This window comes from Crocuta crocuta, unplaced genomic scaffold (assembly GCF_008692635.1).
Source record: "Crocuta crocuta isolate KB4526 unplaced genomic scaffold, BGI_CrCroc_1.0 scaffold477, whole genome shotgun sequence".
Classification (NCBI taxonomy): Eukaryota; Metazoa; Chordata; class Mammalia; order Carnivora; family Hyaenidae; genus Crocuta; species Crocuta crocuta.
This window is the reverse complement of record NW_027530193.1, coordinates 1,342,254-1,368,167: the sequence shown is the minus strand read 5'-3', so window position 1 is coordinate 1,368,167 and position 25,914 is coordinate 1,342,254. Positions and strand designations below refer to the sequence as shown.

The following is a 25,914-nucleotide window of genomic DNA, read 5'->3' as shown; positions in this document are numbered from 1 at the left end:
AGAGAAGCCAAGTCCTCCAGGGCGCGAACAGGGGCGCTGCGCGTCCGGGTTGGCGGGGGTGGAGGGGCGAGGCGCAAACCGCGGGAGGAGAGGAGAAGCGCTTGCCCCCTTCGCCGCGCCTCCTGCTCAGACTAGCGCCAGAAGTGTCCAATCTGGTTAACTCCTGCACTGAGATTTTTGCCCCTTCTCTTCCTCCTCCCTCCCACCCAACCCCTTGTGCTCGCAGCTCCAGAAGCCGCGGGAACGGGACGGGGTCCGGGGTGTCCGTCGGGGATGCTTCTGCCGTGGGGTCATTCGTTCATTCACCCAGCAAACATTCGCGTGCAAGCCAGGAACTAGGAGTCATCCTTGGCACCTCCCTGTCTTTTGCTAAATACACCTCCATTTCCTGTCGACTCTCTTTCCTAAATAACTTTCCAATCCACCATCCCTCTCCGTTTCCGCCACCATCTCTCTCCCTTGGCTCTTCCAGCAGCCTTCTATCTGGTTTTTCTGTACTCGCCCTGGCCCTGCTACACTCCATCCCCGCCCCCTGGCCCGGCAGTCAGCCATCATTTCGAAACGCCACGTCGGGTGTGCCACCCCCTGCTTAAATCCTTCCATTGTTAGAATAAAGCCTAGGTGCTGATATCTGAGCTGAATCTTGAAGAAATGAGTTCAACAAGCAGAAAAGAGGGGGAAGGGCACGTGCAAAGAAAGGGATGGAGTCATGGCACATTCAGGTTTCCCAGTCCGCGGACCAGCCCTCTGCAAATCCCTAAAGCACTGCTTCTTCTCTTGTTAGTGGGATCTCAAAACCCTGAGAGAAATACAGCCGGCGGCTTTCCCACTATTTTACAAGCAAGGAAACTAGTTTATGGGAAGCAAGTGGTTAAGAGCACAGGCGTGGTAGTCAGACCCTCCTGGGTTGCAAACCGAGCTCTCCATCTAGCTGGTTGTGTAAACACTTAATTTCTCTGTTCTTTGATTTCCTTGCTTAGTAAGTAGGAATAATTAATCCCTACTACTTATGAGATAATTCATACACTGTGCTTAGTACCAGACATGGGCACTTTGGAGATGCTCAATAAACATTAGATGTTTTGATTGTAGTGGGTTCAGAGAAAGGGAGGAAACTGCTTTCTTCCATGCATTCCTGTAATTGTAGAAAATACACCCTAATAGGTAACAGAGCTTATTATATATCTGTTGCTCTTATAAGTGCTTTGCATATATTAACAATAATATATGCAAATCCTCTTAACAATATTGTGAGGTAAGTACTATTATTGTCTCCATTTTCCAGATGAAAACGGAGGTACAGAGAGGTGACGGGACTTGTCCAAGGCCATACAGCAAATAAATGATGGATTTCAAATCCAGATAGGCTGCTCCAGGGACTGTGCTTGTAAGCACTGCTCCCAGCCTGCTCCCCTTCTGTCCTGTTGCAGTTCTCATCTTCCAAGAAAGGTTTCAGTCAGTTTGATTCTTATTCCTCATTAATGGGTAGAGTAGACACTCGGTCCCATTTCCTAGCACAGAGGAATGAGGCCAACTTGGAGTGTGGTCGATGAGAGCTCACCTCCCAAAGCCGCTTCCCCGCTTTCCATGCTTATTCCTGGGAACAGGACTCCATGAATTGTTTTTGAGCTGTCCCCAAGATGGTGATAGATCTGGAACCTCTGTCCCTTCTCTTTGCCAGATAGTTGCCTCCTGAAGGGGCAGGGAGGGGAAAGCGTCCAAGCTAGAGGAGTTCAGGGGACTAAGCTGGAAGGGGCCAGCCCAGAGAAGGAGCCAGGCAGCGGACCCAGGAGCAAACGGCAAAAGGGGGTGAAAGGAGTCGTGGAAAAGTAGATGGCTGAGACTTTGGGCTCCATCCCGGATGCAGAGAGCTGGAGAGAGCATCATTACCACACTAATCACAATTTTTAAAAGTTGTTAGGTGGTCTATAAAATTACAGCTTTTGTCAAACCCATCAGAGAGCTGAGTTTGCAGAGCAACCAATTAACCTGAATTCCAAAGGACAGGAGCCTCCAAGAAGAAATGGGACACAGGCGCCAGCACGCTTGTGAAGCAGGGGGAAGACGAGGCCTCCATCCTGACAGGTAAGAAGAGTTCATTTCCTTATTAGATGCAGGTTTCTCTCTGGCATCCTATTCTTTCTGCCTCCAGAAAGGTCTACATAAACAAGTAAAGATCTCTGGAAATAGACAGGAATAAAGGTAAATATAAGAGACATTTTTCTGTTTTTAATCACCTTAAAAGACAAGGGACTATATAAAGCAAAAGAGTGGCAATACACTGCTCTTTTGCTTTAGAAGTCATGGGGGTGCAAAGTACAGCACAGGGAATAGTCAATAACTGTGGTGACAGGTGGTAAGTACACTTACCATGGTGAGCATTTTGTAATGTAAATAATTGTCAGATGACTCTGTAGTACACCTGAAATTAATATAAAATTATGTCACTATACTTCGTTTTTAAGAATATATTTTAGAGCACAAGCAGGGGGGGTTGGGGGGAGGGGAGAGAGAGAGAGAGAAGAGAATCTTAAGCGGGCTCCGAGTTGACTGTGGGGCTCCATCCTGCAACCCTGGGATCATGACCTGAGCCAAAATCAAGAGTCAGACACTCAACTGACTGAGCCACCCAGGTGCCCCTATATGTAACACTTCGATTTTTAAAAGAGCAGCAATATGTTCTGGGTATATAGCTTATATGAAAGTTAAATTATGACAATAACAATAGTCAAAATGATGGGATAAGTAATTAGAAATATACTATTGAAGGATCCTTTGCTATGTAAGAAATGGTATAACATTTGAAGATTGCCTTTGGTTAATTGAAGACATATACTGTAAATGCAAGGGGAACCACTAAAAATTTTTTTTAAAGAAGTGTAAATAACAAGCCAAATGGAGATAAAGTGAAATGATAAAAATATTGGGAGGCTTTCTTCCCGGCCCTTTTAGTGCTCAGCGTGTCTTGTTGACTATGTCAAGATTGCAAGGGTCTGACTTCTCTTCTGCGCCCTTGCTTACGATTGCTAATTATTAATAGAGCTTGAGAGACCAGATCATGTCTTTCTCAGACCAAGGCAGGCTTGCCTTCTGCTTGCTGGAGAAGTCCTGGGCCTGGTTCCCCAGCCACAGTGTAAAGCCACTACGTGTGTGCTGTGCACTGGGACCACTATCGCGGTTACTGGACCTGAGGCCAAGTGAACCACAGACACACAGCTGTGCTCCTGTTCATGTTGCTTGGTGTGCTATGAGTAATGTTTCGATCCAATGGAGTAAGTCTTATTGTCTATTTTTGGTACCCAATAGGTTGATGTCTTCCCCTGAAGAAATGTAATTAATCCAGGGGCGCCTGGGTGGCTCAGTCGGTTAAGCGTCCAACTTCGGCTCAGGTCACAATCTCACGGTTGATGAGTTTGAGCCTTGCGTCGGGCTCTGTGGTGACAGCTCAGAGCCTGGAGCCTGCTTTGGATTCTGTGTCTCCCTCTCTCTCTGCCCCTCCCCTGGTCATGCCCTGTCTCTCTCTGTCTCAAAAATAAATATAACCATTAAAAAAAAGAAATGTAATTAATCCAAAGTAAGGTAGAAAAAGAAAAAATGAGAAAAAAATTGGGTGGAAAATATAAAAACAAATTTGTAAGATTTTAATCTAGTTGTCAGTGAAAGAACAAATTAAAAGACAGATTAGTAGATTTGGAAATAAAGCAAAAGGCAATAATATGCTGTCTATAGAAACCCAATTTAACTATAAAGAAATATGTACCTTAAAAGTAAATGGCTGGAGGGGTGCCTGGGTGGCTCATTTGGTTAAGCATCCCACTCCGGCTCCGGTCATGAGCTCGTGGTTCATGAGGTCAAGCCCCACATGGGGCTCTGTGCTGATAGCTTGGAGCCTGGAGCCTGCTTCAGATTCTATGTCTCCCTTTCTCTCTGCCCTTCCCCCACTCACACTCTGTCTCTCTGTCTCTCTCTCAAAAAATCCAATAAATAAAAATGTAAAACAAAAGTAAATGGATGGAATGAGATATACCAAACAGTAATCAAAGCAAACTGGAGTGACAATATTAATACCAAATATAAACTTCAAAAAGACTATTAACAGTGATTGAAGAGGGATAGTCATAACAATAAAAAGTTCAGTTCACCAAAAAGACTTCACTATTATAAATGTGAATACATCTAATAACAGAGTTTCAAAAATAGATGAAGTAAAAACCAATAAACCTAAAATAGAAAAAAAAAATCTATATTTCAGTTCGAGAATTCGGTACTGCTCTCTCAGTAATCAATAAAACAAGTAGGAGGGAAAAGGAGGGAGATAGAAAACCTGAATGCTCTTAACTGACTTGTTCCGACTACCAAACTTTGCTAACACTTCACCCAACAGCAGCAGAATAAATGTTCTTTCAACTGCGCATAAAGCATATTCACCAAGACACACCACAGTCCAGCCCACCCAACAAACCTCAACAAATTTCAAAGAATTTAAATCAGACAAAATGTGTTATGACTATACAAGAATTACAATATAATGAGTAAAAGTATCTGGGAACCACCCCCAATCCTTGGAAATAAAACACTTCAAAACAGCCCCATAGTCAAAGATGAACTCCAAAAGGAAATTTGAAAAATATGTTGAATTGAATAAAACACTGAAATGCAGCAGCCAGCCACCAAAATAGCCTCCAGTGCTCCCTGCCGTTCTTTTATTCATACCTTTGTGCAGTCCTCTGCTGCACCGGATCAACTCTTGATACGGCAACAAATGATGGTGGATCCCATCCAAAATTAGGATTAAAAAAACAGAAGACCACAGCTCCCATGTTGGGTGTGTGTCCTCTGTTGCTTGGCTCACTCACTCTGGGGGAAGCAAGCTACTGTGTCAACAGCCATGCAGAGATGCCCCTTGTGGCAAGCAACTGAAGATACCAGCGACATGCCATCTGAAGATGCCAGGAGGAACAGAGGCTGGCCAGCAACCACACGTGTGAGCAGGGAAACGGAGCCACCGGCCCAGGTGGAAGCCATGAGAGAGTGGACTGAGGTCATGATCAGCAGCTCGATGGCAGCCTTGAGAGATACTGAGGCAGCACCACCTCAGCCAGAGCACTCCTGGATTCCTGATGTCCCAAACCTCTGAGAGAATAAGTCCTCGTGGTAAACCGCTACATTTAAGACTGGTTTGGCCCCAGCACTAGATAGCGCCTAGACCTTGGTGCTGCGGTAGAGTGCTGCTCTATCAGCTCAGAAATGTGGCGACGGGGCTGGAACTCACAGCAGACCGATGAGTGTGTAGTGATAGTGAAGCACCTCGGAAACGCTGTTAATAGAAGCCTCGGGCCTTTGATAAGACAGCAGCCAGAACAGATAGCGAAGTGGGTAAATGCTACTGGAAACGGGACCTGGGGGAGAGGAAGCTGGTTATGTCACAGCATAGAGGTTAGCAGCCTGTCACCTGCAGTAAATGGGCAGCAGAAGGTACGCCTGATGAACTGTGTGATCCAGCTAAGGACGTTTCCAAGGAAGGTGTCGAAAGTGCCACCTGGTCTCTTCTCACTGCTGACAGTAAAGTGCAAGCAGAGAGGGAGGAACTAAGGCAGTAGATTCTGAGTGACAGTCCCCACGGGGCATTTGGCAATGTCTGGAGACATTTTTGGTCATGAAACTGGAGAGGCTGCTATTGGGATCTAGTTAGTAGAGGCCAGGGATGCTGGTAAATATCGTCTGCTGCGCACGACAGACCCCTCTCACTACCTCCCCCCACACAAAGATTCGTTCTGCCCAGAATATCAGTAGTGCTGAGGCTGAGAAACTCTGAGCTAAAGGGAAGCGCTGGTAAATATAAAAGAGCCAGAACTTCATTGCAGGAAATCCGCAGCCTCTCCAAATAGCAAATGGTAGTAACATGAAGAAGTGCTTTCCTGGGGCGCCTGGGTGGCTCAGTTGGTTAAGCATCTGACTTGAGCTCAGGTCATGATCTCACTGTTTTGAGTTCAAGCCCCACATCTGGCCCTGTGCTGACAGCTAGCTCAGAGCCTAGAGCCTATAGCCTGCTCTGGATTTTCTCTCTCTCTCTCTCTCTCTCCTCCTCCTCCTCCTCCTCCTCCCCCATTCATGCCGTGTCTTTCTGTGTCTCTCAAAAATAAATAAATGTTAAAAATTAAAAAAAAAAAAAAAAAAGAAGTGCTTTCCTAGCAAAGCTCAAATCCAGGGCATTGAAAACATTAAAAAACAAAAACAAAAAAACATGGTCCAAAAATAAAACTGAGCATGTGACTGTTAAGATCTTGAGTTTACTTCTCAGGAAGACAAAAAGCAATGCCTCAGAGTACTATTCAGTCAGATAAAAAAAAAAAAACCCTCTAACATAGGTGTGCCTCACAGATCCTCTGAATCAAACAATAGGGATTCTATAAAACTAAAGGGTGTTGTCTCTTAGCCATTTCAGCAGAAGCCTAATGCAGAGAAGAGCTTATCTCAAAGAAATTGCCGGCATGGCTTTTGTCTAACCAAGTGGAACCTGAATAAGATTTCAGAGTGACCTACAAGTTCTCAAAGGGATAATAAATCCAGAAACATCTCCAGCTTGGATTTATAGGAATGAAGAGAGTATAAAATAAAGAGAGGATTTTTGGTTCTGAATAAAACGGAGTAGATGCATTCCTCTCTTTCCTTCCCACAAGTACAGCTTAAAATGCTGGACATTTTAGGGGTGCCCAGGTGGCTCAGTCAGTTAAGCATCTGACTTCGGCTCAGGTCATGATCTCACGGTTTGTGGGTTTGAGCCCTGCGTCAGGCTCTGTGCTGATAGCTCAGAGCCTGGAGCCTGCTTCGCATTCTGTATCTCCCTCTCTGGTCCTCCCCTGCTCATACTGCCTCTCTCTCTTTCAGAAATAAATAAAACATTAAAATTTTTTTAAAAATAAGTTTTAAAAAAATGCTTCAACATGGGGCGCCTGGGTAGCTCAGTCCGTTAAGCGTCAGACCTCAGATCAGGTCAATATCTCGCAGTTTATGAGTTCAAGCCCCACATTGGGCTCTCTGCTGTCAAGGCAAAGCCCACTTCAGATCCTCTGTCCCCTCACTTGTGCTCTCTCTCTCTCAAAAATAAGTATTTAAAAAAATGCTTCAACAAGCAATTACAAACATTCTTCAAATAAATGAAAAAAAGAGATATCGGGGAGGGGCATCTGAGTGGCTCAGTAGGTTAAACTTCCAGCTCTTGGTTTCAGCTCAGGTCATGATCTCAGTTTGTGAGTTGGAGCCCCATGTTGGGCTCTGTGCTGATGGTGCAGAGCCCGCTTGTAATTCTCTCTCTCTCTGCCCCTAACACCCTCAAAATGTTTTACAAAACATTATTTTTAAAAATCTCAGGGAAAGAAATAGAAGACAGAAAGAAAATAGAAATGTAAGAAATGAAGAAAAAAATTACTGTACTGGGTTGAATAGTGTTCTCCAAAATACCCAAGATTACAGAATGTGGCCTTATTTGGAAATAAGAGTCTTTGCAGAAATAATTAGTTATAATGAGGTCATAGTGGAGTGGTGTGGGCACTAAATCCAATAACAGGTATCCAGTATAAGAAGGCAATGTGAAAACACAGAAAGATACGCAGGGGACACCACCATGTGGAGATGGAGACAAACACTGGGATGATCAGTCTACGAGCCAAGGAACACCCGGGATGGCCGGTGATCACCAGAAGCTAGGAGAGAGGCCTGGGGCAGCTTCTCCCTCTGAGGCCCTAGAAGGAACCACCACCTTGGTTTTTTGACTCTTGGCCCCCAGTACTGTGTGAAAATAAACTTGTTCTAAGCCATCAAGTTTGTGGGCATTTATTACAGCAGGCAGGCCTAGGAAACTAATACAGAGACTAAAATTCAAAACAAAACAAAACAAAACACCTCACTGAATAGGCTCAATAGAAGGATGGAGATAATGTATGAAAGGACAGGTATATTTGAAGATTGAACAGTAGAAATGACCCAATCTGAGAGAGAGAGAAAATTATATTAAAAAAGGATAAAAAGCAAGAACAGAGCTTCAGAAACCTGTGAGACAATAACAAAAGATTTAACATTTGTGTTACCAGAGTCCCAGGTGGAGAGGAAAAGGAAGTGAAGCTGAAAAAACATTCCAGAAAAGAATGGCTGAAGGTTTCCCAAGTTTGACAAAGGCTTGAACCTATAGATTCAAGAAGCCAACTGAATCTCCAGCATAAGCCTGAAGAAATCCATGATCACACACACCATAATCAAACTTCTGAAAACTCAAGTCAAAGAAAATTTTGAAGACACTTAGAAATGACACCTTTCCTGCGGGAGAATGGGAGTTTATTTGCAGCAGATTTGATCTGCCAGAAAGAGGTAGCATAACATTTAAGGAGCAAAGGAAAATCCAGTCAATCCAGAGATCCTAACAAAGATTCTCTGCTTGACCAAACTCTAGCCAGGCTCCTGTGAGCCCTCTTTTCAACTAGGCCTTAACCTCGGTCTATACAGACTTGAATGAACACTAACATAGTTTCTAACAGCTCAGGGATGAATCCCTAGGATGACCCCAGACCCCTAAAAGTGCCTGCCTGAGAAAGCTCAAGGCTGCCAAATGAATTTACTGTTTGCTCCAGCCAACCCCCCCGAATATAGGGCCCCTGTAGGACCCCTGTCTCCCAACAGCAATATACGCATCTTTTGTGGAAGTGTAGGAACCTAACTTCAATAGTGTCAGTTAGCAAACCTAGACAGGTTTCACATGGACCAATACCCCCTTTCTGCTTTTTGTAAATTTTCACTTCCTTGGCTCTACAGAGCCCTCACTCACCCCCTCCCTAGTCCCAAATTCCTTTAAGATGCTAAGTCATCTCTGTACAAATTAAAGTTGAATTCAGTTCACACTGGATTCTTTTCCCTATTACAAGAGTATATTAATGATCAAAATCTGTCCTTTCTACCTTAACTAATTTATCTTTGACATGCTATACCCAGCAAGAAGACCCTTTAGGACTGAAGCTGAAATTAAGACATTCTCAAATGAAAGAAATACTGAGAGAATCTGTTGTCTGAAGACCTACCCTAAAGAATGGCTGGCTCAGCTGGCAGAGTGTGTGACTCTGGATCTCAGGGTTGTAAGTTTGAGCTCCAGGTTGGGTGTAGGGATTACTTTAAAGAATGTCTCAAGGAAGTTCTTCAAATGTAAAGGAAATGGTAAAAGGAGGAAACTTAAAACATCAAGAATGAAGAAAGAACAAAGAATAGAACTATAGGTAAATATAATAGACTATCCTTCCCCACTGGTGTTTTCTAAATTATATTTGATGGTTGAAGTATAAGTTATAACATATAACCTTGTCTGATGTAGTTCTCAGTGTACAGAGGAAGTATGGAAGACATTATAAAAGGGAAAGTAAAGACCTCAACAGAAGGCTTCTGTACCTCACTTGGAAGTGGCAAGATGTCAATACTGTGACTCATGTAGACTGTGATAAATTATGTATGTATAATGTAACCTCAGAGCAGTCACTAAAAACTGCACAAAGAGATACACTTGAAAACCCCATAGATAAATTAAAAAATGGAATCCTAAAATATGTTCAAGTAACACAAGAAGGGTGGAAAATAGAACAGAGGAATGAAAAACAGAGGGAACAAACAGAAAATACAATGGCAAAATGGAAACACTAAGGCATAAATAATTATGTGAACTGGAAATGGCCTAAATACGTCATTTAACAGTGAGAGACCTGAAAAACAGAATACAAAAATGCGACCCAACTATAAGCCATCAACAAGAAATTCACTTCAAATATAATGACATAGGTAGGTTGAAAGTAAAAGGATGGAAAAAAATATGCCATACCAACATTAGTCAAAAGACAGCAGAGTCTGCCATCTTAATATTAGATAATATCAGATAAAAGAAAATCACCAGGAAAAGAGGTTACATTACATAACGATAACAGGGTCAAATCGGGAGGAAGACAGCCCTAAATGTATAGGCACCAAACTGATAGAACAGAAAGGAGGAATAGACTCATACACTATCAGAGTTGGAGACTTTCACACATCTCTGAACAGCTGATAGAAATACTGGGCAGAAACACAGCAGGATTTATAAGAACTTAACAAAACCATCAGCCAAAAGGATCTCACTGACATTTAGAGAATACTGCACCCAGCAACAGCAGGATACACATTCTTTTCAAGGGCCCATGGAATATTCACCCCAACAGCCAATACCGTAAGAAAGAAAGGAAAAAATAAAAAACAACCTCAAGAGACTTAAAAGATTTAAAGAGATTTCAAATTATACAGTGTGTATTCCCTTGACCACAGTGGAATCAAATAGGTCCAAATTAGTAACAGAAGGGTCACAGAAAAAAAATCTCCAGACACATGAAAAGTAAACAACATGCTTCTAAATAATCTATGGGTCAAAGTAAAAATCTCAACAAAATTTTAAAAAATTTAGCTGAATGAAAGTACAAAGTATCAAAATTTGTGGGGCACAGCTAACTGGATGCTGGGAGGAAAATTTACGGCCCTAAATGTTTACTTTCAAGGGAAGAAAGGCCTCCAACCAATAATCTAAGCTCCTGCCTTAAACTAGAATCAGAGGAGCCAAAATAAACTCCAAAGAACTGAAAATAGAAAAACAATATAGAAAATCAAGGAAACAAAGAGCTGATTCTTTGGAAAGACCTATAAAGTTGACAAACTTCTAACAAGACTGTCAATTTCATGAGTACAACAGAGGATATCCCTGCAGATTCCCAGCCATTAAAGAGATAATAAGGGACTGCTAAGAACAATTCTACACACATCAGTCTGGCAATTTACATGAAAAGGACTAAATCCTCAAAAAGTACAAACTGCAAAAACTCCCCCAACATGAAATAGATCATAAAAATAGCTCTATAACTATTCAGGAAATTGAATTTGTAGTAAATGCAACACACACACACCTCTTAAAAAAAAAAAAAAAAAGAAATATCCAGGCCCAGGTGGTTTCACTGGAGAGATCCACCCAACATTTATTAGAATCAAGTAGAAGAATTAATACCAATTCTATACTATCTCTTTCAGAAAAGGGACTAGGAAGGAACACCTCTCAACATATTGTAGGAGCTTAATATTACCAAACCTAGACAAAGACAGTGCCGAAACACAACACAACACAACACAACACAATAGACATATTTAATCTCAGTTATCAAATTTGAGGGCATGGCGTTGTTCATGATACTCCTTTATTATCCTCTTGATGTCCCTGGGATCAATAGTGGTGGCCCCTCTGAAATTTCTGATATTGATAACTTGTGTCTTCTTTTTTTTCTTGGTTAGGTTGGCTAGAGATCCAGATCTGTTTATTTTATTTACCTATTCCAAGAACAATTTGTGGGGTTCATTGATTTTCTCTACTGTTTCCCTGTTTTCAATTTCACTGATTTCTGCTCTAATTTTTATTATTTTTCTTTGGCTTGAATTAGGCTTACATGGTCCTTCTTTCTCTAACTTTAGGGTATCAGACTGGCCGATTGAATGGGTGGTTCCCCGGGAAGCTGTGTTTCACAGGCTCTTCCAGTTACTGATGTGGCCAGCTAAGCAGACCCTTCAGAGCAGCCTTCGTCTCTCCCTGCTCTTTACCACAGCCCCCTCCCTGCCCTCATTTCCTGCCACCACTAGTCTCCCCTTCCCTCACCTCCTTCAGGTCTTTGCTCACATCTCTTCTGGTTGGTGGATTTTAATATAGCAAACATTCTACCTTTGCTCCCCCACTGCCCTCTGCCCTACTTTTCTCCCCACACTTATTTCCCTCTGACAGGACAGTGGTGTGCTAGAACTGACTCACAAGGGCTTGCAAAAGCCCATTACACGTTTACAAACTCTGCTGGCTGGTTGTTAAGCCTAGCCATCATTAAAAAAAATCCAATTATACAAACTTAATTAAATTAATTATATTAAAAACAAAGGCAAAAAACGCTCAAACTCATCACTTCCTAATTGTTTGCTAACTTTAGCTATTTATTATCTATGTTCTTGAGAGTCTTCGCAGTTGTAGAAATATATAATTGTACGCTACTACATATTTCCATTCAGTTCAGTATTCAATGACAGCCCATTGACAGCTTGAATTCAGCCCTAGGAGTATTTACACCCAAAACACAGGTACATTATAAATCAGGTTTGATTTATTATTCTGTTGATTGTCTACACCAGGGGTTGATCATGGCCAAATCCAGCCCAACTATTTTTGCAAATAAAGTTTTATTGCAACACAGCCATGCCTACTTATTGCATATTATCTGTGGCTGCTTTCACCCTACAGTGGCAGAGCTGAGCAGGTGTGACTATATGGCCTGCAAAGCCTGACATATTTACTATCTTGCCCTTTACAGAAGAATTTTGCCGACCCACGGTCTACCCTTCACATCTAACAGAGGAGACATTAATAATGCAATTAAATATAACCACATAGGTTCTGTCTTCAGTTAGTACATTGTAAAGAGCACACACATGAAAAAAAATTGAGAAAACATACTTCCGGTATTTGAAAACTCTGATCCAATACAGCAAATAAGCTGATATGTCATTGATGAATGAGTGAAATTCCAACAGTTTTATTCTTTCACTTTTTTACTTTCTTCCTCCTGAAAATGTCACCATTTATGTTGGCGCTACATGGGTCCATCCATAACAACCACTGATTGGCTATGGATAGGGGTTAGGCAAAATCCAAGAAAATCCAAGAAAAGCATAGTTAAGAATGAACTGGCTCTTTGGAATTTACAATAAAGAGTGTTGTAGAATTTTATTATTTTATATTTCTATCTGTAGAATTTATAATAAACACACACACAGATAGATAAACACATTTGCTTTACAAGCACGCACACTGTTTTGTTTCCCCTCCACCAGAATGTAAGCTCTTTTATCCCAGTGCTTAGAACAACACCTGACATGTAGCAGGTGCGCGGTCAACATAGGACAGGAAAGAACAGAGGAGTATAGTTGGGAACCCTTGGTTTCTATGCGTTGACTGTCAGACCTTAAATTTCCAGCTCCACCGTTATCCAGATGTGTGGCATTGAGTTAATTATTTAACCCCTTTGAGCCTTGGCTTCTTTATTTAAAAAGAGGAGACAATTCTCTTACCTCACAGGGAGGTGTTGACAATATATGCCTCTGCCTGGCACCTACTGAGTTTTTCCACAAATGGGAGATTCGTCCTCACCCTCCACCCCGGCCCCACACATACTCCTTGGAGACCCAGCCCTGGTGCTGTCACAAATTTCAGTGATGTCACAGCCCCCTCCCCACTATAAGCTGCAGCCCAGCCCTCCTGATGGCCAGCCTGAGTGCTGGCCGAACCGAGAGGGGCAGGGTGCAGGTGGTGCCTGATACCAGTCTTGCTCCATCTGTCTTTGAGGCCTCACAGCCCCACTATGAGTCCATCAGCAAGGAAGAGGTCCAAGAATAGAATGGTTTCCAAGGTTGGACTTGGGAGTAGACAGAGGGGGTCCAACCACACCCAGAGCAGGGGCCATCCAGCCTGGGGGTGGAAAGGGAGAGGTGAAGGGTGAAGAGAAGTCAGGAGAGTTAAAACGGTCTCCCCATTTCTGCCCCCAAACCAAGACAAAAATCCCAGTCTAAGGTTGGTCAAACCATGCTCAGCCAAATGGAATAGCATAGTGGAGGTGTTCAGAGGGATTCCTCCTATATTAGTGCTCTCACTCTCTCTCTCTCTTTCTTTCTCAGTTACAAGATGAAGAACCACAGGACAAGATACTGCAACCTGTCAGCAAAGCAATTAAGCGGAACCGACTTAAGATGGTGAGATGCCCCATTTTGGTCCCTCCTAGTGGCCAGGCTTCTAGTGACCCATAAGTTACCAGGCCCAGCCCTGTGCCGAGTTGAGCCAAAGTCTGGGTGGGTTGCGGGAGGCTATAGAAAGCTGAAGCTTCTCTTTCCCTTGTTTCTCGACCCTGGCAGGTATTTAAAAAATTGTCGCTCTTGAAGCTGCTCAAGAGCTCGAACCCCCGGATCCAAGAACTGCATAAGTTGGCCAAAAGGTGTTGGAATTCACTGCTCAGAGTTCCGAAAATCCTTGGGATCTCCGCCAGGTGAGCTCGGCCCAACCCGCCCCCACCACAGACCCTACAGCTATCTTTACTAGGAACAGGCATAATCTATCTATGCTAAGGAATTAGGAAAACCTAATGTTTACGAAGGCTCTGTGAGAAAGGTATCTATTAGCCCTATTTTACTGACGGGGAGCTGAGGCTCAAGAGATAAAGTGACTTGTCCCAGCTACCTGAACTGGTACGTGTCAGAACTAGGATTTGAAGCCATTCCTGTGTGATATCAGAGCTGTTGTCCTAATCATGGTCACAACCATCCAGTTATGGGACTAACCACCAGCCCAGGTACCACCGAAGCAAGAGGGGCCACTCATCCTCCTCACCCTCAAGCCCACACAATGCAGGGAGATTCACCTGCAGACCAGTCATATTACTAAGGCTTGGCTTCCTCATAAATCACATCAGAATATTAAGAAAGTTGGCATTAGGCATCTGCTGAGTGCCAGCTATATGCTAAGCACTTCACAAGCATTTCCCAGTTACTTAATTATTCACCGTTAGGTAGATAGAATTATCCCAGTTTTACAGATGAGGAAACTAAGGCTGTGAGAGGTTAAATTTCTTGCCCCAATAACAAGAGGCAGAAGCAAATTTTTTTGAAGTCCAGTTTGTCGACCTTGAGAGCCTGTGCTGGCCAAGCCACTCAGCCACTTCACTGCCCCCTACTTTGGGGGACTTGTATGAGAGTCCTCGGCCTGGCATGTAGTGGGCATTCAAGCCACCATGGTGGCTGTTAACAGTACTGTCACTATCTTGAGGCTGAGTCCTCACTCTGGGCTAGGACAGGGCTGCCATTGTGCAGAGGACCCAATCTATTACAGACGCCCTTGGGGAAGGTCTCCTGCTAGCACTGAATACCTCTGGTTAACACCCCTTCCCTGAGCTCCTCACTCTGGCCTCCTAGATGCCAGCAATCAGGGAATACGGAGCTGGCAAGGCCAGGCCTATCTCGTCCCGTAGTTTTAAAGCAAAGCAACAGAACCTCTCTTCAGGCCCCAGCTGTGTTGTTGGGGGGAAAGGTATCCTGCCTCACCCTGCCCCTCGCAGGATGGAGAGGGCATTTGAGATACCTCCTCAGAAGCTTAGGTTTCTTGGAACACAATTTGAAAACACTGGACTCGTTCATCCCATCACCTGCAATCCAGAAAGGAAGAACTCTAGCCAGCGGCCCATGCAGACAACATACAGTCCTCGGGGTCCTAACCACCAGTCCCGGCCTCGCGCCCTCCCAAGCTCTCCCGGCCCTTCGCCAATCCTTGTCACATCCCGCGCCTCCAGCCACATCCCCCGGTGGTGCAGCTTCTTTTCCGGTCCTCTCTAGCTTTGCCGCCTGAGCTGGCCGCACGGCAACTCTCTGAGGGCTGGAGGGTCAGGGCCTAAGTCCCGCTCTGCGGACTGTATTCCTTCCCCCTGCCAGGAGCAGCAACGTCTGCGAGACGGTGATACGAGAGAATGAAGAGCTCCAAGGGGCCACGTGCCTGGAGGAGACACCAGAATCCAAGAAATCACAGCCCACAGGGGAGCTCAAGCTGGAGCTGGAGGAGACGAACAAGGCACAGCAGTCATCCGGAGCCGTGCCCCAGAGTGAAGAGAAGGTGGAGCCCGAGCTCCCAAGGACATCGAAGCATCACGACCTGACCACTTTCCCCGGAGCCCAGGGAAGGCAATCGCCTAACGGAGACCTCCGCCTTGTCTTCCTGAAGACCTACCAGCACAAAACTCCCGCGGGGGACAAGCAGCAGCCCGAGGCAGCTGAGCAGTGGGTCTGGTTTGAGGGGCTGCCCACACGAGTCCATGTCCCGGGGCCTCGAGTGATGTGCAGATCGTCAACCCTGCGCTGGGTCAAGCGCTGCTGCACCCGCTTCTGCTCTGCATCACTAGAGCTGCCCATGTGCCACGTGTACAGAGTGTGACAACACCACTGCCAGGCCAGTGTGAGGCATGGGCCCAAGGGAGGCCTGGAGCTGGGTCCCAGCGGCAGAGGCCCAGACTCTTGGGGACTGTGGCCAGCAGTGCTGGGGGGCTCCTTCTTCGTGCCCAGAGAGTCGGGGGTGGGGGGAGCCATTGACCAAGGCCACAGGGCAGGAAGAGGGCTAGGCTGGGGCCTCTCAAGATCTAAGTAGGAGCTCTGGGGAGGGGCACTGGAAGGGGGGTTCTGAGGAGCGCCATCTCACTGCCTGGAGGCCTCAGGAGGGTCCACAACTGCTATGGCTCAGAGTCTCAGTCAGGAGTCCCAGTCAGGGACTTCAGGGATTTCCAAATGTTGGGGGGAGGGGGAGCAGTCAAGTAGATCTCTGCTGTATCCTTTCCTCTCTTAGACCAAACCATCACCCACATTTGTTGCGTTTATTCCTGCTTCAATTAAGATTGACTCTGAACAAAAAGTTCCTTAGCAAAAAAAAAGAAAGAAAAGAAAAAATACTCCAGCAATTGAGGTCCCAAGAGAGGAAGGCGTGATGGGCTTGGGGATCCAGCTGAAAGGGAGGCTTCCCCTTCGCAAAACTCCCACCAACCACCCACCTGCTGGCCTTCCGGCGCCCTGGTCCCTCAGGCCTCTCCCGGGGCGGCAGCGCCTCCTAGCGGCCGTCTTAGCTCCTAACACCAAGGTCTCTGCTCACAGGTGGTGTGGCCTTGGACCGGAGCCAGAGGGGTGAGGCGACAACGGAGATGGCAAAATCATCTGAGCAGGAGGGGTGGGCGGGAAAATTCACGAGTCTACAAATAAAATCTCCCATAGGGAACTGAAGAATATTACCACCAGCTCTTCCTGTTTGGGGCCGGAAAGGATGGAGGAAAGAGGCCCTCGGCGGAGGTGGAGAGGGAAAGGTGTGCATCACGATTTTGCGTTTCTTCCACCCCATTCCCGGGCCCCTGTAGTCAGTCTAGAACGTGGCACACAGAAGCCAGCGAGCTGCACCCCTCCCCACCTCTGCGCGCGGGCCTCCGGAAGGACGCACTCTATGAAGTCACAGAATGGGAACATCTGTCGGGTGTTTTCCGGGTGACAGGTACGTCACAATGACACTGCAAGTCAAGATGAGGAAACTGTGACTCCGAAACTGAAGGTGATTTGGCCAGGCGCACACCATTAGGCGGGGGCGGGGACCGAACTCCAACCTAGAACTGCTGCCTCCTCCCATTCCGTCTTCGGAAGAAAGCAAAAAGCACAAGGGGGCATCCAGCCCCTATTCAAGTGCATTGCGCCCCGGTTATTGCAGCGTCAGGTGTCAACAAATGGGCAGCAACTGGGCCTCGAAATGTGTCCAGCCTGGGTCACGGAAAGCACCCAGCCATGCCCAGAGTCGTACTTCTCTACCGCTCCCGCGTGACACGACATGCCCACGCTTCGTCCCAAACCCGGGTCGCCCTCCGTCTGCAGGAGCCATAGCCCTGCACACGCAGTTGGGGAGAGGAAAACCCAGGGAGCCGGGGCTTTCTGGGGATCTTCCCGTAGAGGCGGGCTGCGCCATGTGGCACCCTCAAGAAGGCAGCGCAGCGATCGAGGGGCGCAGAGCCCTCCCGGGAGGGCCCCAGGGCGTGGTCGCGAGGCCTAGATGCGGAGGGCGAAGGATGGGAGGGGCTCCCCGGGCCCCGCCCGCCTGCACCCTCCTACGCCCCAGCGCTCCCCTCTAGGGGGCCTCGCGGGCCTGCACCCCCACAAAGCGGACCGCGGAGCCCTGGGCGGCGGCGCGGCGGGGCTGCTCCGTGCCGCCCAGCTCGGTCGGAGAGCCGGTGCCTGGACGCCACGCGATCCCCACTCCCGCCTCCCCTACCTCTAAGTAGCCACTCCCCACGCCGCCTCCATCCCGCAACCTCCACGCCAAGCTGTCTCTCCGCTCGGCTTGCACTCCGGCCCACTTCCTGTGTCGTCGCCGTTTCGGTTCTCTTGCTGGACATCCTCAATCCCATCAGTCTTCAAAAATCACCCCCACTCGATCTTTCCCCCCAAACCCCTTCTATTTCATCAACCTTCGCCTGGAGGTCTGTCCCATCTGTCCGTGAACGCCGTCCGCAGGCAATCAGGGCAGCGCGCTCTCAACCCAAACACACTGTGCTGGGGACCCCCTGCACTAGTCCTCGTGGGAGCCCGCCCAGGGAGCCCCAAGTGGGGAAGGCGTGGGCCTGGACAAGACTGGCAGCTACCGCTTTGCCACACAGGGAGCCAGAGTTGGGCCCGGGGTCAGCCATCGGATGGACTGTGCCTGTGTGCTGAGGCTGGGATCCGTCGTGTCCAGGGCACTGCGGGGGGCCGGGGTGGGGGCGGGGAGGCAGGGATGCAGGCACTTGGGACTCCGGCAACGTGCCTCCCACAATCCTACAGTCGGTCCGTCCCCTTACCACCTTCCCTGTGCCTGACCACTTCAATCTGAGGCTTCTCTTCTGGGCTCAGTTAGATCCTGCTTTTGGCGGGGCAGGAGGTGCAACAGATCTCAGAGATCACAAACCACCCCAGAGATGGCTCCCTACCAGTTAACTGGGAGAAAAATTAACTTTAGAGTGTTAGATTCAGAGTGACTTTTAAGAAGTCACATGACCTCTCTGAGCCTATTTCATCTTTTTATAAAATAGGGATACTAATGTCCATTCCAGAGGGCTCTGAGCAAATCAGGCTTCAGGTAGGTGAAGCAAGTTTGTAGGGTGTTGAGCAAAATGTCTGTCGTTTTTTTCCTGCCTTCTTCCTGGCCCTGTGCCAACATACAGCCCCTTGTTTCTCACGCATGAGCACTTACTTAAGGTAACTAGCTGCTTGTTAAAAAAGCCAATCTTAGGTTCACTTTCACAACCTTTTGATATAATGACGCTTTAGATTCCAGAGACTGTCCATCTCCTACACTGGACCACCTGCCACGAAACATGATGGGAGGTGCAGAGGACGAGGCTGTTGAGGCCTCATCAGCTCTGCTCTGCCAGGGAAAGTTGTTTACTCCTGATCCTCAATTTCTTTGTCTGCAAAATGGGGAAATAATGGTGCCTCGCTCATTGGACCAAGTGAGAATAGGTCACTCTGCAGTGCATGGCACACAGGAGCACAGTGCTCGGGAGGCACACCCCCATCACGGGCAAGCCTACGCCCACGTCTAACAGCTGAAAACGCTGAGGCTGGGAAGAAAGGTGCCTCCTCTGTAAAAGGAGGAGAGACGGGGCAGTGGCCCAGTCACTGTAACTGCTTAGATTTCTGGATGCCAGCCACTGGCTAAATGCTTTACACCTATCTCACTGAATCCTCACAACACAGAGAGGTGTATCTTATTCTCATTTTACAGACAAGGAAACTACGGTAGGGGGAGGTTAAACAGCTTATCCAAGCCTCACGGCTAGTAATGTGACCCAAGACTTCACCCCGCACTCCGGTGTGGCTCTCTGAAGCCATCTAGCCTCGGCCCCTACAATTCTGCCTTGCCCGGGGAGTGGCAGAACAGGGATCCAAACTCTGCAATCTCTACCCACTTGGGGCTCAGTGCTGTTTTCACCACCAGTTGCTACTTTCCTACAGAAACCTTCAAGTAGGGCTTTAATTCCCTCTCCACAGAGGGCCTCTTTTTTGCCCCGAATCTGCCCCCACTTCCCGTGCCCAAGGCTCTGTGCTCCTTGTGCTCCGGATACAGGGAGGAGAGCACGCCTGTGCACGACTGGCCCTGGGGACTACCCGAGGAGGCCACTCTGACCTGAGAGTCACTGTGCCATCTACGAAACTCTGCTTCCGCGGGGGCTGTGCACCTCATGGGATTCCCGGGGGCCTGGAGCTTCCCACCCCACCGCACCCCACCTGCTGGCTGCCATCCCGGCCCCCATTTAGCTGATTTGGAAAGAGCTACCTAGAACTAGGGGTTTAGGGGCACCCTCTGAGTTAGACATCCCTTTCTCCTTTCCCATCTTCCTTCTGGGTCATACATGATTCTGAGCACCTCCTATGTACTAGTCTCCACTTCTCTTCTCCAAATGGAAGTTGGGAAGTGGCGGGGGAGGGAGTGGGGAGGAAGAGAGGCCCAGACTTTAGACCGCTAGAAAGTCAAGAGAGAACACCATCTCAGTGGCTGAGTGGAGGTAACTTTACCCTCTGGAAATAAAAACATTTCCCGCAGTTATCTGTTCGTTTGGAAATGTGGCCATATTTAATACACTGTCTACCAGTTTTTCTTAGAAAGCTCACAATGTTAACAAAGCGCTACATATCCTTTGTATTTAAAACAATACAGCAGGACGCAGAGGTATAATTATAAAGTGACAGACTTGCACGTCCTTTAACTATTAATGTCTTCAGAATGAGATTCTTGTCAGAACCGGAGCCCAAATCCTGGGTCTGCCAGCTCCTAACACATAACCTTGGGCAAATGCCTTAGTTTCCTCATCTGTAAAATACAGACGATACTTCCTGTTTCCGAGCGTTGCTGTGAAGATGAAGTGAGCACCATGTAAAGTACTGAGCCTACGGCTGGACATCTATTAAGCACAGCTCCTTATTACTAAAATGACAGACATGTTCTTGCCACTGCCCAGTTCTCTCCAGGACTTGCCTCTAGACACTGCTTTTATTGTTACTTTAGAAATCGTAACAATTTCATTAAGGTTACGTATTTTTCACCCCCAACTGTCATTCAGCTCAGTCACTGTATTGTTAGAGGAAAGAAACTGGCTCCCCTGACTTCTGGCAAACTTTGGCAAAACCAAATTACCATTCAAGGGGCAAAGGTTCATCATTACAGGAGATATGCAGAAGAACAGGCACAGAAAAACAGACACAGGACTCTGAAGGAAACTCCCAGAGAGGTGAGCCAACCCAGCGGGGGCAGCCACCCAGAGCTGACCAAGGGAGCCAGCGGCCACATGACATGCGCTCTGGTGCCCTTCCCGAAATAACATCAGCCACATGCCTTCATGGTTTGCAGTGTCTGGGAGAAATCCACCCACCCAAGGGGAGTCTTCCCCATTGGTCTTACCTCCTGGACCCTGTGGCCAGGATCCGAGTCCCATTAACAAGCTGCTCTCTTCCAGCCTGGCCTGAGCACCGAGTGACTGAGGCGCCTCACCCTAGCCCTTTCCCCATCTCCACCCAGGCACATTCACTCTTAAGCCTTCATCCTGACAGCCTCCCCTCCCTTCTCTGCAGGACGTGGGGGGCCAGGAGGTTAGAAAGGCTTCCCGGGCAGAGAGCAAAACCCATTTGTGAAGACCGTGAGCTGCAAGCTGACTGCTCCAGGGCAGGCTCTGGGGGACCCAGAGAGGAATGCTGATGGCTTCAACACACGAGTGGGTCTAGGCCAAGTGTGTTCCACGGGACACACTCAGAAATGCCTGGCAAGAGAGAAAGGACACTGAGTCATGGCAGTTCACCCAAGACACAGCAGAGGAGGCTGCAGATGGAGGGAAATGGGACACAGGAGCTCCCCGCACTTAGAATTTTAACTGAATGGAAGAATAATCTGTGGTCTAGGAGAGAAAGTGACCTGATCATTCGTTATAGCTCCCCGTCCGACTGTGCGGGTCTCCCGCCGGCCCAGCTGCGGCACTACAAAGCATTAAGCACAGGCAGAACAACGGAAAATACTGTATTTATGTACACAGGAGGGACAGCTGCAAGCCCCAACAGAGGGCAGGCCACCCCAAAGAAAAATCTTAGCAGCAAATTCCTAGCTCCCTCAGCACTCCCAGAGTAGCTCGAGTTGGAAGGCCGGGCCTCCCATCTCTCGGCGCCCATCATACCCTTCCCGCTGCAGAATTCCCAGCGAGGCAGGGAAAAGGAACTACTGCCAGAAGGGAGGCTCAGTGGGAGCGGGGCTGCCTAGTCGTTCCTAGAGAAGAGGCAGTGGCTCTATGGTGGGGGGCAGACCAGGAGTGATGCCGGGACTTCTTCTCCAGGCCCTATGGCCTGCTCTGTTGAAGGCTGGCAGCAGGTGGGGACCCAGCGGAGAGAACTGGAAGAAAGTCAGTCTCGGGTTCATGGGTGTGCACACACATGCGTGTAGCAGGACACAGGTTGTGCATTTTCCTTGTGCTTGATGCCTCCATCTGCCGTCCTCTCTGTGACGGCAGCCTAACACTCTGCACCTCTGCCTCTCTGTGGCTAGGGATCCGGAAACCAAGTGGTTCTCCAAACAGAACAGCTGTGGTTCGGCAACATGGCAAAAGTAACAGTTGTCCCGGGGGAGGGGAGACAGGTGACTAGAACAGTGGTTTGCTCCAATCAGATATCCTTGATTTGGTTCTTTTTTCAAATAACAGGCTGGTGACAGGTATGGTGGTTCAAGAATGACATGGTTCCGATTCTGCCATTACCCCGAAAGAGGTCCCCTCGCTGACCTCCCAGACAGCAACGCTCCGGCAGGCAGAGGCCATCCTTGCAGCTGCAGTCCCAACAGCCACCTGCCTTCTTGACACGGCCTCGCTATCTCTCCCGCACCAACAAGACTTCACATTTCCAGGGTCCCTCTCAGACCTGGGCTGGACCTCGCCTGGAGAGTCTGAACAGCCCAAGGTGTCGGGGAGGGAGGGGTGCCCAAGTGCCCAGCAGGGTGTCCAAAGGACCCGATTCTAGACATTGGATTTAGGGGCTGAGTTGAGGGGGATCTCCTTGAGCTCCGTCCGCATGCACAGGTACTCCCCGATGACAGCCATGAGCGCAATGCACACGGCCTGGACCAGCCACCAGGTCAGCGCCGAGGGGAAACGGGAGCTGTAGAACCAGCAGCCCAGGAGGTGAAAGAAATGGACAGTGACAGTGAAATCCAGACACTGCTTCCCTCGCCGGATGAAGTACAGCAAGCCCAGAGCACTGTGGGGAGAGGAGGGCAGTGAGTTGTCACTGGGTTGTCCTGGCCTTAGATCATTTGGGGAGTAGGGACAATCAGGAGAACAGCACAGTGGTCAGAAGCAAGCAAGAGAAGCGTGAAGCGAGGGTTCCACTATCAGATGCCTAGAGAGAGCCGGCAGGTAAAGCGGGGAGGGAACCGGGCTGGGTAGAAGAAAACCGAAAGTACAAGCTTGATGAGAAATGGCGACTGTCACTCAGAGGAATCCTAGGGACTGGTGGGGACTGCGGCACCCTGAAGCACACACGGGCAATCCAAAGTAGGGACTGCAGCGGCCTGCAGCTCGGCAAATCCTCGTGCTGGAGAGTTGGCCTGGGATCAATCGATCTTCCCATTCTCCAAGAGAAGCCGGAAATCTGGATTTTTTTTTCTTTTAGGTAAAATATCCTGACTTTTCAACTCAGTGGAAAAATGTTTTAAACACCAGTTGGGGGATGGTAAAACAGAGCGTAGTCTAGGAGCCAAATTCAGGTCATAGTCAGCCCACCCCTTGTCAGTCTCCAGTGTGAGGTCTAGAATAGTAATGAGCAAGGTGCTGTTTTAAGTATTTCCAACGAATGAATTCGTTTAACCCTTAAAACTATGAGATGGGTAATATTATTCCCCTCATTTTACCAATGAGGAAACTGGGGCTTAGATAGATCAACCCGTCCAAAGTCACGAGCCTAGTGGAAAGCTGAGATTCGAAGCCGAGCGAGTCTGCCTTTACAGCCTGAGATCGTAATTAGTACGCTAAACTCCCTCTCAAAGGGCAGGCAATGGTCACAAGTGACCTTAAATGTTACCCAGCCAAACCCAAACCCCTCAGGGTACCAGCGAGGTGCCCAAAGCCCAGAGAGAAGGGAAGTAACTTGGCCAATGGCACACAGACCAAGAACAGAACTGACTTCTCCTGACCCCCAGTCCCACCCCTTCCTCGCCTCCTTCCACAACAGGGAAGTGATCTGAGATGGGGGTCACCCCACAGGCAGCATGCAGAGTGATGTAAGCGCTTTCCAGCTCCGTCAAAACAGTGAGAGAAGGAGGCCTATAAAGAGCCAGTCCCGGAACTGGCCTTTGCCACCCACTTGAGTCCACCAGGCCCCAGGAATATGTGCCAGCCTATCTCATGTCCAAATTGAGCAAGTTAGTTCCAGTGCTAGGAGCCCCAAAAGCCAGAGAGCAAAACTGGTGATACTCACCAGGTGAGGGCGTTGAGGATGAAGGACATCATGGAGAGCCGGCCTGGAGGGGTGGAAAAGCCCAGGATCTGAGGGGGAATCACAAATGGAAACATGCTGGAAAAGTGACTTGGCTTGGCAGAGCTCCAGGCTCCAGGACCTCCTAAGGAACAAGCATTCTTCCCAGAGCACAAAAGAAAACAGGCCCCCGCATCTGCAGGTCAGCCTATTTCCAACAAGGCACTGTCACAGACGTCCACTACGGTACCTCACCGGACCCCAAACGGCAGCCGGGAAGAGACTTACAGAGGAGAGGCAAAAGTTCAGAGAAGTAACTTGCCCAAGGTGATACAGTCAGTAAACTGCAAGAATAAGGCTCTATTACAGGGTTCGGTAAACTGAGGCCCTGCCAGCCAGACACCTAGTTTTGGAAATAACATCTTATGGAAATGCTACCATACCTACCTGCTTAGTACTGCCACTGGCTGCTTTTGTACCACGACGACAGAGTTGAGTAATTGAGACCTAAAACCTTTACTCTCTTGCTCTTTAAGAAAAGCTCTGCCAACCCCTGGTCTAGAATTTAGGTTGTGTGCATGAGATGGCTCTTCAGCAAAGCCCAGGATTCCCACATGACCTTCCCAGGAGGGCAGGGGCTCCTAGAAGCTACTACTGGGCACCCAGTGTGTGTGCAACTTGCACCACTCTTGATATAATAGTACTGAACACCAGGCACCTGCCCAGCATTTTCAGCTTACAAAGGCCTCTGACTTTCCTGATCTCCTGTTATCCTCACAACAACCTAATACCTTGCCCAAGGGCTACCCAGAGAATAAGCAGCAGGAGCAAAGATTCCATTCCAGATGTCCCAGCTCTGAGAACTGTGCTTATTACCGTACCCCACAGCTGCCTCTCAGATGCAGACATCTCATAGCCCACCGTGACTTTATGAAGCACTTTCATCTTCCCAGGCACCTCTGGGGGCTCGAGGCTTCGTCACATTTTGCTGAGAATTATTCTGCCCAGTTTCCAGAAGAGAAAACAGGCTCAGAAAGGTGAAGCAACTTGCCCAGAGTCCCACAGCTGGTATATCTGGACCTAGATTGGACGCTAAACCTCTCTGAATCCAAAGTACAGGCTCTCTGCATTGCAGTCTATGACCTCTCTCTCCACTACTGGTCTCGTGATTTTGCAGACAGGAGAACTGAGGTTCAGCGGGGGCAACACTTGGCCCACATCACACAGCTACTTGGTAAGCGATATTCAAACGGAGGCCTGATTCCAAAGTCTAAGCAGTTCCCATTATACCTCCGTGAATGTTCTTTCATCCATCCCCCTCTCCAATTTGGCACCTGAGAATCTGGGGCCCAGGGAAGTGAAGTCACTTTCTCAAGAGTGTCAGAGAGGAGATGCATCAGGTGGCCTGGAACGCAAGGCTGTTCCTTGACATCCAGGCCCTTCCGTTGTACTAAGAATCTGCCTCTGTTAACAGTCATTAAATTTTATGGATTGAGCACCTGAGGCTTAGAAAGATGAGATCCCTTCTCCAGGACCACAAAGTGAGATGGTGGCCCAGCCAGGCCCGGAGCCCCGTAGTGTCGGACCACAAAGCACATCGGACGAGGCCGAGACTCCGCCCGCGCCGGCCCGGAGACCCTACCTCGGCGTCGAACATCTGGTCCAGCGAGGGGCTGCTGCGCACCAGCCCGTCCACCAGCGCCAGCCACAGGCCCAGGGAGCCATAATAGACGGTCTGCATGAGGACGATCTGCGACAGGATCAGCAACGGGTCCCACACGTAGCTGCGGAACT

The 25,914-nt window shown here is 48.1% G+C and overlaps 3 protein-coding genes across 5 annotated transcripts in view; 1 reads left to right on the top strand and 2 right to left on the bottom strand.

Annotated features, from left to right (window-relative positions):
- Positions 1–25,914, bottom strand: part of DBNDD2 (dysbindin domain containing 2) — a 44,995-nt gene that overhangs the window by 3,953 nt on the left and 15,128 nt on the right. The window contains exon 1 of one of the 2 annotated variants that reach the window (XM_077765287.1): positions 24,124–24,188. The exons of the other annotated variant lie outside the window; for it this stretch is intronic. The gene's annotated coding sequence lies outside the window, so the exon portion shown is untranslated. Of the gene's footprint in view, positions 1–24,123; positions 24,189–25,914 lie in introns of those variants that run through there. 2 annotated transcript variants of the gene reach the window in all.
- On the top strand, positions 1,963–16,918 carry TP53TG5 (TP53 target 5). Of its 2 annotated transcripts, none has more exons than XM_077765285.1 (5): positions 1,963–2,085; positions 13,753–13,827; positions 13,987–14,117; positions 15,553–16,063; positions 16,756–16,918. In XM_077765285.1, exons 2-4 carry the CDS (start codon positions 13,825–13,827, stop codon positions 16,046–16,048), a joined length of 630 nt encoding a protein of 209 aa, XP_077621411.1. In that variant the 5' UTR covers positions 1,963–2,085; positions 13,753–13,824; the 3' UTR covers positions 16,049–16,063; positions 16,756–16,918. The 2 variants fall into 2 exon arrangements, with proteins under 2 accessions (XP_077621411.1, XP_077621410.1); XM_077765284.1 differs by lacking the exon at positions 1,963–2,085 and adding an exon at positions 13,311–13,487.
- SYS1 (SYS1 golgi trafficking protein) lies at positions 21,666–25,908 on the bottom strand. The gene is made up of 3 exons (XM_077765289.1): positions 25,763–25,908; positions 24,124–24,191; positions 21,666–22,905 (listed from the first exon to the last, which is right to left on the bottom strand). Exons 1-3 carry the CDS (start codon positions 25,859–25,861, stop codon positions 22,665–22,667), a joined length of 408 nt encoding a protein of 135 aa, XP_077621415.1. The 5' UTR covers positions 25,862–25,908; the 3' UTR covers positions 21,666–22,664.